Raw genomic sequence first — 15,152 nt, 5'->3', positions numbered from 1 at the left:
CAGGTCCCTTCGTGGTTAGCCGTCACGCAAAGAGTCTTCGAGGTCAGACGAGCCCACGAAGAACGCGGAGAGGAATAATCGACCCGAGAGGATTAGAATAGCAGAATCGAGAAAATTTGGTTGATGAGGAATTTCAAAGCTTTTTTAATGCCAAATAAATTAAGGATTTTTGGGATATGAGGGTAAAGCTCAGCGTGTGGGAGAGACAAAGAATGCTTTCAGAGTTTTGAACGGAACTCCCGAACAGAAGGGAGGAACACAGATTGCAGGTGTTTGAGAATCGGGTGTTGAGGAGGATATTTGGGCCTAGGAGAGAAGACGATGGGGCGTGGAGAAAACTGCATAATGATGAGCTTAAAAATCTGTACTGCTCCCCCAATATTGTCAGGGTGATTAAGTCGAGAAGAATGAGATGGGCTGGGCATGTAGCGCGCATGGATGGGACAAGAGGTGTGCACCAAGTACTGGTTGGGAAGCCTGAGGGGAAGAGCCCGCTGGGGAGACCTAGACGTAGATGGGAGGATAATCTCAGGTGGGATCTATCGGAGATAGGAGTTGAAGGAGACTGGATTTTGTTGGCCCAGGACAGGGTCTGGTGGAGGGCTTTGGTTAATTCGGTGATGAACCTTCGGGTTCCGTAAGCCATCTGGTTGGTTGGGTCCACTATTTGGGAAGCCTGAGGGGAAGAGACCGCTGGGGAGACCTAGACGTAGATGGGAGGATAATCTCAGGCGGGATCTATGGGAGATAGGAGTTGAAGGAGACTGGATTTTGTTGGCCCAGGACAGGGTCCGGTGGAGGGCTTTGGTTAATTCGGTGATAAACCTTTGGGTTCCGTAAGCCATCTGGTTGGTTGGGTCCACTATTTGGGAAGCCTGAGGGGAAGAGACCTCTGGGGAGACCTAGACGTAGATGGGAGGATAATCTCAGGCGGGATCTATGGGAGATAGGAGTTGAAGGAGACTGGATTTTGTTGGCCCAGGACAGGGTCCGGTGGAGGGCTTTGGTTAATTCGGTGATGAACCTTCGGGTTCCGTAAGCCATCTGGTTGGTTGGGTCCACTATTTGGGAAGCCTGAGGGGAAGAGACCGCTGGGGAGACCTAGACGTAGATGGGAGGATAATCTCAGGCGGGATCTGTGGGAGATAGGAGTTGAAGGAGACTGGATTTTGTTGGCCCAGGACAGGGTCTGGTGGAGGGCTTTGGTTAGTTCGGTGATTAAATTTGAATGTACAAGCAGAACCTGCCCGCTCGACGTGAAGAACCGAAACTTTAACACAATCGCTCCATAAATACCCCCGCAACTCATAACAGTTCTTAAATTTTGAATTTAATACGGCGATCCGATTCGTCATCGAAAAAGTCACCCCTGACGTCGGAACGCTCCGAAAAGCCACGTTCGAATTTCATTGGTCTCAGTCGCAGTGAGGCGACTGTTCTAGGGCAAACGTCATTCCATATCTGGAAAGGCTTAAGTTTTCGACTCGTAAACAACTTTTACGAGTGCGAAAGCTTTGTTAAAGTCACGTTCCCGCTAGACTGAAAGTCTGGAGGAAAGACGTTCAAGCGACTGATTGTCACTACTCTCTTCGGATTCAATAAATTAACAAAATTAATAAAATCATTCAAATTTGGATGAAGTAAGGCGTACCAAATATCATCTAATCACCTCCTTCGTTTGTATAAACCGGATTAATATGCCAAATCCTGGTTTACACCTCATCTCAAGGTTCAGCCCGTTCGCGGAATCGAACCACGAACCTGGACTGGCACAACCGTCGGATGTTATACACTTAGCGTGGACTGGATTAATCTGGCATCAGAATAGGATCACGTGTCCTGCTTTTTTGTAACACGCTAATGTTCTGTCGGATTACATAAACGTCGGATAATTCATTGACCTCTTAAAGGCGTATAAACTTCTTAGGAAAGAGTGTTCTGTGGGTCTAACCATCAGCGTGCGTGGAACACCCATTCCATTGGTTAGCTTCGTCTAGGATAGAAATGGGGTGAAGTGTCTGGGCCCATTTGGAGCCGGAGATGTGTGTTCTCCTTGTGGGCTCACTTCGCACTGAACAAAAGTGTGAGTTGTGCCTCCGTCAGGGTTCGAAGCAATGAGCGACAGGCAATCCGTTGCCTTGGAATCGTAACGCTGTAACTTTTCAGCGTTTACAAATCGTCTTCCACGAACGACGTAAAAGAATGTGAGAGGACCATCGACGTATACCTGAAGTGTGCAGCCTCAAAGATGCATCATGTGTTCTGAGATCATAAAATATTTGCTATTCGTTCTTCTGTGCAGAGTTATATATATCAGAAGATCCTCGTTATTATGATTTTAATTAAAATTGGGATGTGTAGATACATTTTAGTGGATCTTCGGAATAGATATCAAATTTCTTCAAAAACCTTTTAGTGAATGTCGAGTCGTAAAATGTTTTTGCGGACAGAAGGTAATGGAAGCTTTTCTTTGGGTTTATTTTGTTATAATTTGGGCCACACGCTGTGCACTGATGTCTGCAAAATTTCCGCTTGTAAGTAGGGAGAGAGAGGCTTTTGTTGAAATGACGGTGGGATAAGGTTCTAAGAAAAATCATCAAACCACGCATAATTGCAGAAAAAAATTGGTATTACGTTAATCGAGAATGAGGAACAGATGGGCTGAACATGTAGCATCCACTGCAGGCTTCAGGAATGTTCGGAAAATATCTGGTGCAAACGCTAGTAGAAAGGGATAAAATTATGTAAACGATGAAGATAATATTAAAACGGTTATTCCGCAAATATTCTGTTAAGATGCAAGCTTTAAGTAAGTGATTTAAGAAGCTACTTTTAGTGACGGCGGAGACAGAAATTCAAGTTGTGTTTCAGTGGATAATTTGTTCTTCGGCGACCAGAGATGACGCCTGTACCTGGGCGTCTCTTTTACGAACTGGCGCCGAAGGGAGTTTTAAAAATAATGCGTCGCGAGGAACGCCTGAGCGTCGTACAGATTGAGCCAAAAGTCGCTCGTTGACGTCCGGGCATTTGGATGCAAAACGAAAACAGCTGACGATACGAGAAACTCAAACCGCTGAGCTAACCGTCGCGGTTCCACCTCGACGAAACTTTTAGCCCTTTGAAGCCGAAACTCGTCTAAATAGCATTTAAGAATCCAGTCCGTATCGCGAAGAAAACACAACGCCTCACCATTACAAAGATCAAGTGGTTAACGCTGTTTAAGGGAATAATATATTTTTATTCTGATAATTAATTAACCCTTCGAAGCCGAAGCTCGTCTAAATAGCATTTAAGAATTCAGTCCGTACCGCGAAGAAAACACAACGCCTCACCATTACAAAGATCAACTGGTTAACGCTGTTTAAGGAAATAATAGATTTTTATTCTGATAATTAATTAACCCTTCGAAGCCGAAGCTCGTCTAAATAGCATTTAAGAATTCAGTCCGTACCGCGAAGAAAACACAACGCCTCACCATTACAAAGATCAACTGGTTAACGCTGTTTAAGGAAATAATAGATTTTTATTCTGATAATTAATTAACCCTTCGAAGCCGAAGCTCGTCTAAATAGCATTTAAGAATTCAGTCCGTACCGCGAAGAAAACACAACGCCTCACCATTACAAAGATCAACTGGTTAACGCTGTTTAAGGAAATAATAGATTTTTATTCTGATAATTAATTAACCCTTCGAAGCCGAAGCTCGTCTAAATAGCATTTAAGAATTCAGTCCGTACCGCGAAGAAAACACAACGCCTCACCATTACAAAGATCAACTGGTTAACGCTGATTAAGGAAATAATCGCTGTTTGTTTTGAAAATCATACGATGCAAATAAATAAAATATCTGTTTATTTATTTATAGTTTGTTTAACGACACTTTTTCAGTATCTCAGAGTATATAATGCCATTTTTTAAAAGAAAATATTTCATCATCTCGTTTTGACAAGTGTTGGTGATGCAGCGCTGTACCAACTGATCGCGTTTCGGATCACAGATCGAGTAAAATGTCGGTCTAATTCCAAACATTAAATTTCTACTTAAGAGAAGTTTTTGGGTAACGGCGCCGAAACGTCTTCTTAATTTTTAGTTGTTTAACGACTGATAAGTTAAGTAAAACGTAAAACACTCTGTAATATCCTGTACCATTCCGTTATTTGAAATCTGGAAATGTGGTTGTAGTCTTCTGTGTTATGATGCCCTGAAGATGGAGGCGGCATGTTCGTCCGAAACGTTTTTTTAGCCTACGTGTAATTCCACACGACGTTTCTACCCAGATGGCGAATATTGAGGCAGTAATGTCCGTCCTTCTAGTACATGATCTCGTAAGAAGTCTTTTTCCTTTAGATTTTAACGAGCCACTAAATTTATAAGTGCATAATAAAACAAGCAGTCGATAAAATGACGCGCGATATTCTCGCAGCTCGATACGGATATCATGCTTTGCCATTTTTGGATTAATCTCCGGTCACGAAGTTTCTCAAAATGCGAACCACGGTCGCCGATTCTTTGTGGCGTCACGTGACCTCAGAAGGGTTCCATTTCTGTCGATATCCGTTGTGTGGGGAAGAAGCGGTTTGAGGAACAGAGGAATGTTCCGTAGAAATATGAAAAATTATGAGGGCGGACAATAACAGCGGTCCCGCTGGTTCGGGTGTTGGGCCTCGGGCGACGTCTCGTGGGGACTGCGTTGAAATCCTGGCTCATCGAAGTGTCAGGCGGTGGGCATTGAATGAAGAACCTGTAAGCTCCTCCGAGGCGTCGGTCGATGTCTTATCAGACTACACGGCGATACATACTCGTCGTCGTGAGAATTGTTTCATGGCTGACGGAACGACAGTCAGTTTTTTAGGGTCTCGAGGTTTCGTGTTCAGAGGCCGTGGTCCGTACACCTTGAAGTGCCAGACTGCGAGGTCGTGCAGCCTTGAACACGCGAAGTCTGTCATCCGGACACTGATCGGACAATCGGAGTGCGTTCTTTATGGCAGTGTATCAACTGCTAACGTCATGTAGCGTCTGACAAGGCGAACCCAGCTTTCAACCCGGTACCTCCAAATGGAAACCACGCTGAAAAAGACAACAAGTTAGGAAATGCACAATTCTTTCGCGTTTTCGCTTTTTCTGGATGACCGGAGATTGGGGATTCCCACAGATGGATTCCCCGATCTTGCACATTTGTGAATGTTCGTCGTGGTCACGTAATGAGCCGTCAACCGCGGCGAAGGAAAGCATTTTGGTCGCCGGTTTAATCAGAATTTAAATGGCTGGACAATTTCTTCGTGAAATTTTAAAATTTTTCGTTTAATTATAATGCTCCTAGGTGCTCTCTGGTTATTAAATTATCGACTCCAGATAAAATGGGCAGCTGGTATACAGAGTGTCGCACGAAACTAGGGTAATAGGAAAACTGTAATATTCGGTAAAATATACTGAGAGAAATTGTTTTAAAAAAACATGTATTTCCAGTGTAAAATGTAACTTTTGTTAACTTGGGACGATCCTTTATGGCGTCACAGGCTGAAACATCATCGGCGGTAAAGTGATACCCGCGACGTTGCCACGCTGTTATGCCAACGTGGCAACATCGCCTAGCTGTTTTTGCAGCTAATGATGCAAAGAATGTGGCTTAGCCCCCCAGCAATTAAAAAAAAAATAACTCTTGGGACTGGCAACGCGTGATTTCTAACAACTTTCCCCTCTGATATTTCCTTTCATCGTTTTGCTATGGGTAGGAACTTGTGGGACATCCTGTAGTGTCCGTTGGGCAACTGCATGGTGAAAATGCAAACATGGCGTGCGAGCGAGCGAGCTCCTAGTAACACACAGCCGCGCGCTTATCAAAGTCTATTGAGGTCAACGTACAAGCGTGGACGTTGTTTCCCGCGCGATGCTCCCATTGGTCAGTTTATTTCCCTGAGTACAAGGCCACAGCTATTGTGAAGCTCGCGGGTCACAATGTTTTTTTTTTTTAACGACGTCGAACCAGCGCTGGGTAAAATTAGACCGACCGCCGTGTCTGTGTGTGTGGCGCTGACCGGGAGAGATTACAATTTCGTCAACGTTTTGGGGGTCCTCCGGCTTGTGACGAGGCGTCATTTCGGTAGGCGTACCAACCAGCGAGTTACTGACATCCGATCGCGAGCCTACCTCGACACTCGTGCCCTGTCTTTTGGATGTTACTGAATCGACACTTACGTCTTACCTGATTTGTAATTGTCCCACAAGCACATAAGGACCTTATTCTTGCAGGGATATCGGAACAAGGTCTCCCGGGCTACTCAACAACAACAGCAGCAACAACAACAACAACCTCAGGCTCCTTCCCAGTCCCAGTCAGCTGTCCCGGTCGCCAATGACAACACAATGATGTCCAGCGCTCCAGGATCAGCGGTGAGTACCAACTGGCTCTGCGGATTGGATTTAACTGGCTCTCGTGATTTCTGTAATGAAAGCGAAGACGATGCTGTATCACGTGACGTGGTCACTTGGATTTTCTGTAAGAAATTAGTTAATTTCACAGACACAGACTTTGGCTACTTTTGAATCTGATAGTCACTCATCTGTCCACCATGATCTTGGAAGGTTCTTTACCCGCCAGTTAAATCCAGCTCACAGGCTTTCGTCGTGTTTGTTAGAATGTCTATTTTAATATTATCCTTTCGTTTACGAAAATAAGTCTTTTGTGTCCTTCAGAATTTTTTTTACGAAGGAAGGGGACACGGTTTTGGTACACCGTGTAGTCTACTTTCACACTCCGGTGTTAACTTGGTGTCGGATGTTTCCTGCTCACGAACCAACCGCTCGCCGTGAGCCACGTCTGAAGTGAAAGTGTCAACACCGACTTTTAAACAGTCGGCAGTCGGCAACCTGTGGCCGGCTCGGAGAAGCCAAAAGCAGGTCCACAATGATACGGGTACTTTTATTTTTATCACGGTGGCAATACTGCTTTGTCGATCTTCTACGTTGGTACGCCGTGTGGACAGACTTGCAGGTAGAAACCGACATTTCTGAGGTACGTACCCTGAAGACAGAGGCAGTATGTTTCTCCGAAACGTTGGTATCTCCTTACAACCTGAAATATTATATCACTAAGATGATGAAATTGAGGAAGATGGAATGAATCACTTGAGAGAATAATGTGTTGGTGAGGAGATAATATTAAAATGGGGCAAGGCCGTGGTCTAGGCAACACGGAGTTTTCCTCCGTGGCATCCCAACAATTACTCCATTCACACACAGAAGAAGGCAATGGCAAACCACTTCTGGATCATCTGCCAAGAACGTATATGAACAGGTCCCAGTCCGAGAAAAGGATGGAAGGATCCTGTTCATATGGACCTGTCGTCACACAGAACACTAGGGAAACATGGTGTGTCGGCGCGGATTGGATTTGACTGGCACAGGGACGGTGGCAGGATGTTGTTAATACGGTAATGAACAATCTTTGGGTTCCATAAAAGGTGGGGAATTTCTTGGCTGGTTTAGCGACTGTCAGGTTTTCAAGAAGGGTTTTTGTTCCTGTGGAGTTGATGTGAGGTTTTGTGTTATTTTGTGCTTCAGAAACTGAAGTTTGAGCCCCCAGCGATAAGGCAACTTTGCCGCTTGGGGGTTCCTTATCTTGCCAGAAATGGGGGGCGTGGAACGGGGTTATCGCTCGTCTATTTACGTCGTTCAGGTGAAATTAAGTTCTTCTGATAAGTTGCGAGGCTTCGCCGTTCCTCGTCATGAGACTATTTTCTCCGCCGAGATCGTAGCTCTCATCTGTTTACGATCCATTTCGTACAAGCGTCGAGTGTTCAGCGAATGAAGAATGGATTGTGCGTGGCCTCGTCTGATGTCCCGTAAATCCTTGGTGGTACCGAATAACATCTCGAAAGGTCCTCAGTCAGGACCTCTGACACAGGAACATTTGCGTGGTCCTTTGTTTGTTTCGACTTCGGAGTCCTTTGTCTCCCGATGCTCGCTCAGTAGCCATCTTTGCCTGATTGTGGCTTTACACGTGTTTGCGCGGATCTCCGCCAGAGGTCGATGCACTCCATCGTCTGGCCACGTTACGTAATCGCGCGAAGCACTTCGCCTGCCCTATTTTTCTCAGGGACTTGTTAAATTACAGTTCAGTTGTCGTAGATAGCGGGATAATATTAAAGTGATTTTTTTTTTTTAGAAACAGGGTATCGACTGGATTCATGTGGCTCAGGACAAGAACAAGTGGCGGGATTTTGTCAGAACGGTAACGAACCTTTTCGGGTTCCATTCAAACAGACGTATGTACGAACATTTATGAATAAACAGTGGGTATGAATTCCTCTCGGAGACTTTGCAATTTTGATGAAAAAATTTGAATTTTATTGAAATTTGACTGAAACAAGAATTGGGTGTAGACGTTTTCACGATTGGTCTCTGAGGTGGCACGTGACTTCAGGGTGGACAAATCGTCAGAAATCGGCCAAGTATCCCCCTCGGGGTGGGGGGTTTGCTGCGTGAAGAGACGCGGGTAACGCGATGTTTCGATCGACTTTCCTCTGGCTTCCACAGAAACCGCTCTGCTCTGTCCGTGCCAATGTTACATTTAGAGGTCAGAGGAGCCTGGGATCTGACCTTGTGTGACACGTGACTGAATATAACTAACTCCGAGGGTCATAACCGCTATTGAGAAAGTGATAGTAGCTCAGGCGGTCAGGGAATCTTTCCTTTGTAGAACCCGAAGGCCCGCCAGTGCACATCTTGACCTGAGCCAGTTGAATTCAATCCCCATGCACGTACATTGTAATCTCGCCCGAATTTTTCGAACTCTATCGCAAAATCCCGCCACAGGACCTTTATTGATCCGACGTGCGTCCGATAATACCCACTGAGCGTCGTGGCGCTGTTTCAAAAGAGGCAGGTCCCCCACCCCCACCCCTTAACCAGGTTTTATATCCCGTCAAAGGTCAGTGGTTGTGTGTAATGGCGCTGATGTCTGTGTCTGGCCAATTAAATAGTACGGGGAAGTCGCTAGTTCCAATTGTCGCCGCCAAACATCCGTGCTCCGTGGTGGGTGCGTGTGTACCGACACTCGTCTTTTGCGTTCTTTGACACAAAAACAGCCTTTAATGACAGTGGAGCCACAATTCGTCTTCAGTTCGCTATTTCTGGTTTCCAGGTAGAACAAATAGACTCGTTGACTCTTGTTTCATGATGAACAAGAGCGCCGTAAGACGGTTTCTTGACCGTGGGCCGGCGGGGGTGAGGTTAGGTTAGGTTAGATTAGGTTAGGTTACATTAGGTTAAGTTAGGTTCGGTTAGGTTAGGTTACATTAGGTTAAGTTGGGTTAGGTTAGATTAGGTTAGGTTATTTTAGATTAGGTTGGGTTGGGTTAGATTATTTTAGATTAGGTTAGGTTGGGTTAGGTTAGGTTATTTTAGATTAGGTTAGGTTAGGTTGTGTTAGGTTAGATTAGGTTAGGTTACATTAGGTTAAGTTGGGTTAGGTTAGATTATGTTAGGTTGGGTTAGATTAGGTTGGGTTGGGTTAGATTAGGTTAGGTTATTTTAGATTAGATTAGGTTGGGTTGGGTTAGATTATTTTAGATTAGGTTAGGTTGGGTTAGGTTATTTTAGATTAGGTTAGGTTAGGTTGTGTTAGGTTAGATTAGGTTAGGTTACATTAGGTTAAGTTGGGTTAGGTTAGATTATGTTAGGTTGGGTTAGGTTAGGTTATTTTAGATTAGGTTGGGTTGGGTTAGATTAGGTTAGGTTATTTTAGATTAGGTTAGGTTGGGTTGGGTTAGATTATTTTAGATTAGGTTAGGTTGGGTTAGGTTAGGTTATTTTAGATTAGGTTAGGTTTGGTTAGGTTAGGTTAGATTATTTTAGATTAGGTTAGGTTAGGTTACATTAGGTTAAGTTGGGTTAGGTTAGATTATGTTAGGTTGGGTTAGGTTAGGTTATTTTAGATTAGGTTTGGTTAGGTTAGGTTAGATTAGGCTAGGTTACATTAGGTTAAGTTGGGTTAGGTTAGATTATGTTAGGTTGGGTTAGGTTAGGTTATTTTAGATTAGGTTTGGTTAGGTTAGGTTAGATTAGGTTAGGTTACATTAGGTTAAGTTGGGTTAGGTTAGATTATTTTAGATTAGGTTAGGTTAAGTTAGGTTACGTTAGGTTAGGTGAGGTTAGGTTAGAATAGGTTAGGTTACATTAGGTTAAGTTGGGTTAGGTTATTTTAGGTTAGGTTAGGTTAGGTTACAAGTTCTAGTCGCTTCCTTCTTAATTTTCCTCAGTATCTCCATATCTTGCCTCGGGACACGGACTAAAGGACTGATGATCGATTATCGATATGGAAAAAATGTGTTCATTTCCGGCTGTCAGGATCGATTTTGGGATGCGTACGACTCTCTGTCCAGGTGGCAATGCGGCCGCAGCGTGAACCTGTCCGCTCACCTCCATACAGTGGAGTGGTTCAGAGACTTTTCTGTCTTGTGTCTTAACTTCAGAAACATTAAGGACGCAGGTAACCGAATCAGTTGATGCGATTAAAAACAATTCTTCCTTCGTCACTAAACTTCCTGAAATCTGTTCGTTTCTGTTTACAGCGTCGTTGAAGACAGGGGGACTCCGCCCCAGCGACTGATATCTTCAGGCGTTCCCTAGTAAGATTTTAGGTTATCACAGTGGTGAATATATTTCTTGTTGCATCAGCTCTTGCGTTGGGTGGGACATGTAGAGAGCATTAATACTCATTTTAACCAACAGGAGGATAATATTAAAATGGAAGTTCTATCGTTTGCTTTTGGATTCATCTGTCATTTGTGGACAGAGTATTGAACCTCGCGATTCCATATGAGGCGAGGAATTTCCTGACGTCTAAGCGACTATCAGCTTCTGAAGAAGGCCTCTGCGTCAAAGATCCACTTCTGTAAGTTCGGTTCAAGCAACCTTCAACCTGTCTGCCTGTTTATAAACGGCAAAGTTGCTTTAAAGCAAACAACTCCACTTTAGGTTCCGAGACTGGTTCTTGAAGGGGGGTGGGGCGTAGCCCCGAAGAAGCATTATGAGTGTCATTGATTCTGCCCTGCTAAGCCACTTTATCTGCTTCTTTAATAGTCTTTAGTTAAGTATCTTCAGAAATAAATCGAACTGCCTCAACTTACTTCCACTGCTACAGAATAATTATCCCCCAATATACGTGACGTCACACGGAATATATATATATATATATATATATATATATATATATATACGAGGTGCGATCGGAAAGTTTCAAGACTGTGTCAATAGCGGGCGAACCGGATGTAGTACGAGCTTCTGCCGCTAGGGGGTGCGGCCTACATTCATAGTGAATCAGTGTGCCAGCCGGCATCATCGAATTAGAATTTGTTTCTTAGTTACGGGCGTTTTGGTAGTGCATTACACCGACCCTCCTGCGATTTCGGAATGGCGTGTGCATCAAATTTTGCCAAAGACTCGCCAAAACGGCTACGGAAACCTATGAAATGCTAAAGCAAGCATTTGGGGAGTCCGCAAACTTTTGTGTGGCATTCACGTTTTAAAAATGGCCGAACCTCTGTCGATGATGACGAGCGTTCTGGACGACCATCTTCGAGCACAACGCCCGAAAATGTTACGAAGATCGACGTCGTACCATCAACGACTTGTGCGACATTGTTGGGATAGGCTATGGGACCTGTCAGCTGATTCTAAAGGAAGAACTCCACATGCGACGCTAAGGCTCCTGTCTGAGGACCAGAAGCAGAATCGACTTGACTTCTCGTTTGTCAGGAGCTCAAAGATCTTGCAAGAACCGACCCCAACTTCCTTTCTAAGCTCCGTGTGACTTCTTCCTCTTCCTCTTCCCAAAGATGAAAATTCAGCTAAAGGGAAGGAGATTTGAGACGATAGAAGAGATTCAGGCAGAATCGCAGATGGTGCTTGACAGGCTGACAAAGAAAGATTTCCAGGGATGCTTCCAGGCTTGGCAGCGGCGCTGGGATCGTTGTGTTCACTCCCAGGGGAACTACTTCGAGGGTGATGGATGAATTTAATACCAGTCTGGAAACCTTTCGATCGCACCTCGTATGTTCGTCTGTAAATGTCAGCAACCACAATGGTCGCCAGTGGACCTGAATTTAATCCCTCACACCGTTTTAATATTATCCTTCATTCTACATCTACGTCACGCGAATGGTCTCACTGTTTCTCGAAGCACACTCTGTATGATTTCTCCTCTCTCCATACGTGTCAGCTTTCACTCTTTGGTTTCATCATTGGGAAGAGTGAGAAATACGTAATTCGTTGTTACGTAAACTTTGTAGAAAAGGATTACTAGGGCCAGATGCGACCCGCGGCCACAAAAGTGTCTTCGAACTAAAGGATTTCCGATCAAAATTTATCGATTGTAAATCACGAAAACAGACGAATATGTCACGTGTTCGATCTGGTGTCTGAGGTGCGTACAGGGTGTCCATTAAAAAACTTAAGGGCGATGTTTCCGTTCGTCGTTTGCGGAGATGGCCCGCAGCGGCGAGCGATAAATGCTTTTGCTCTCACACGTTAACGCTGTGTTAACCTGTGAAGCTTCGCGCCAGATTAACCCTTTAACCGCCCCGTCGTGCACGCGTACACGCAGAGTCTGGCTTTGCTCCCGGGTGAGCGCGTTCCATCAGAATGTGGGTCAGACTCCGAGCGCATTGAACTGAGTAAAATCCCTTCGAAAAGTGCGACACCGTTTCAATTGGAACACGGACGCAATTATCCTCATCAAGCAGAATTTCCAGCATTTCAGAAGCCGTGGCCTATTTAAGACGGTTTTCTTATAAAGAAAACATCTTCCGTTATTGTCTCCTAACGATTTTTTATAGTTTCGCGGCGAATACGAAGATGGCTGTCTTCTGAGTTGTATCGCCGTGTAGTCTGTTAGAATTTTACCGACGTTTCGGAGGTCCTTAACGCCTCCATCATCAGGGCGTTAGTGATGCGGGCATTAAGGTCATGTTGAGTCAGGAAGTAGCAAGTATTTAACGATGTGTTGGCTTAAAAAATAATTTTGGTCTACAAAAGTGGATGATATTGCTCGAATTTGATCTTTTTCCGTCACTTGAATCGAAAATACTGTGGCGTAGTCTTGCAGGTTGAAGGTTCAGGGACGGACGGACAGACAGACATTGCCTTTTTCCATTTCCGTGTTCAAATATTTGACGACCGTCTTCAGAGCGACCTGAATTTATCGACTGTGAATATCGATTAGTCGATGCGTCGCGACAAATGTCGAGAATACGTGGAACTTTGCCTCAGTGTCCACATACGCTTTTCCGGTTTAATGCTGATTTTAACAGTTGAAGTTGCTGTAACCTTGGATAGCTGATACAGCATTGTTCAATAACCACTAACCAGTGGGGAATTTAACTCTGCAGTACTCGAAGCTTCGATATCGTCATCCCAGGAATCCGCCACGGGACCCTATCCTGAGCCAGCTGAATCCAATCATATAATGTTTGTCTTCCCATGACGGGAGAGAGACCAAGTTTCGCACCCGTGGAAAAGGACGGCCGTTGACTTTTCACGGGCACACGTAAGTGGGACTGCGGAGACGATTGTACGTATCTCAGACTGGAAAATTCCACGCTGGAAAATCAATATGAGCTGTGGCCCCAACTCTCGTTTCACTCCGCGCCGGAGCGCGTTCACTCCGGACCAGGAATCCTGGCACTTCACGTACTTTGTTTACTCCGGGTTCCGTGTCCTCCGGACCAGATGTACTTCGGCTCTCCGTCTATTTTATCCCCAAGATTTCGTTAACGTTACTAAGAACTAAGAACGCACAATGCGTGCTGAATTGTACTCGGAAATCTTACTGAAGAACCCAGGCATAGATGGGAGGATATTATTAAAATGGCTTTTAAGAAATTCGTCATCTAACGCGGGATAAGATGCGGTGAATTACATAATAGACCGGGGGGGGGGGATTTATTGACTAGGTAAGTGACTATCAGCTTCTGACTTATCGTTCTCAAAGCGTGGGAGCTATCACGCCAGTGGGTTGGCTGTTTGTTAGTGAGTCCTTCGTAACAAACAGGGTTCTGAGGTGGGGGGGGGTAATTATAGTGGACAATCGGAAATGTACTCACCTCTCAAATAGGCCACGAGGCAATTGATCGATTTTTACGAAATTTGTTACGTACATCGCCGTAACGTTTGTCTGTGATTCAGTACCGTCTATAATGCCATCATGTCGGCCGTGCGAACTGTTGAGGTGTAAACGACACTCGTTATATCTCGAGGTAACAGGCCTGAACAATTTTGCTTTTGTTAAGGTAAGTTTGGCAACGTTTGTAACTCAAAAATTATCTCATCTCAACGCCAAATTATCATCAACCAACGGTTGATGTTGCAGATGGTTCGAACGGCGTTCTGACCCCCTCCCCCCCCCTCCGACGCCAGCGTTCTCCCGCCCCTACCTCGCCTCCATTACGTCTGATTCTTTCGTATGGGCGCGGGCTGATGTTTTCTGTTTGGCTTTATCTCCCCGTGTTGTAACGCCAATCAGCTGGTTTCGCACCCCCCACCAAGTAAAATTTCCCCTTCGAATTTCACCCCTTATTTCGCACGATTATCCCTCCGCACCGGGTATGCGGTCCCGCAGGTACAAACCATTGATCATCAATCAATCTCTACTCCACTGTACGCTTGTGTTTCGTGCCCCGCTGCTAGTGGCTCAGATGTTTTCCCCCCCCCTCAATCATTCTGGCCTGGTTCACGTACGTAATGACCCTTTCGAAGTTACGTGACCGCAGTCGTTGATACGTCGTGGTTAAATGACCTTGAACAGCATTTACGCTGAACAGAAAATCAGATCCATTTGCTTATCTGCCCGGTCGATACTTTCCTCAGGACCTCCAAAAAGGAATGACTGTGAAGTGTCTTTAAAAAGCCGCCATCTTCCTTAGAGACGCAGTTCGGCTCAAATAGGATTACTGAAAAGTTCTGTCTCTGTTTAAATTCGCTTAATTATGCTAAACTCTGCACCATGGAGTTAGTTAGTTAGTTTGTTAATTATGCTAATCAAGACTCAGGTTCGGTGCCAGCGAATGTCTGGCAGTGCTAAGACTCTGATGTGTTTTCATATGTTTGGACGCTGCGTAACCCCCGCAGTTGATAAGGCGTCGTGAAACGTCAAA

At 44.9% G+C, this 15,152-nt stretch overlaps 1 protein-coding gene across 8 annotated transcripts in view; it reads left to right on the top strand.

The window, feature by feature from the left end:
• Positions 1–15,152, top strand: part of LOC110838460 (Ten-Eleven Translocation (TET) family protein) — a 123,823-nt gene that overhangs the window by 77,184 nt on the left and 31,487 nt on the right. For all 8 annotated transcript variants that reach the window (XM_087361385.1, XM_087361384.1, XM_087361388.1 and 5 more), the window contains one exon: positions 6,250–6,390. In XM_087361385.1, the coding sequence (XP_087217511.1) occupies positions 6,250–6,390 (141 nt within the window). The remainder of the gene's footprint in view (positions 1–6,249; positions 6,391–15,152) is intronic.

The sequence above is a fragment of the Zootermopsis nevadensis genome, unplaced genomic scaffold (assembly GCF_977971745.1).
Source record: "Zootermopsis nevadensis isolate Lab colony 2312 unplaced genomic scaffold, Znev_1.0 Znev_ptg000057l, whole genome shotgun sequence".
Classification (NCBI taxonomy): domain Eukaryota; kingdom Metazoa; phylum Arthropoda; class Insecta; order Blattodea; family Termopsidae; genus Zootermopsis; species Zootermopsis nevadensis.
The sequence above is the reverse complement of the archived record's forward strand: the minus strand, read 5'-3'. Positions and strand labels throughout refer to the sequence as shown.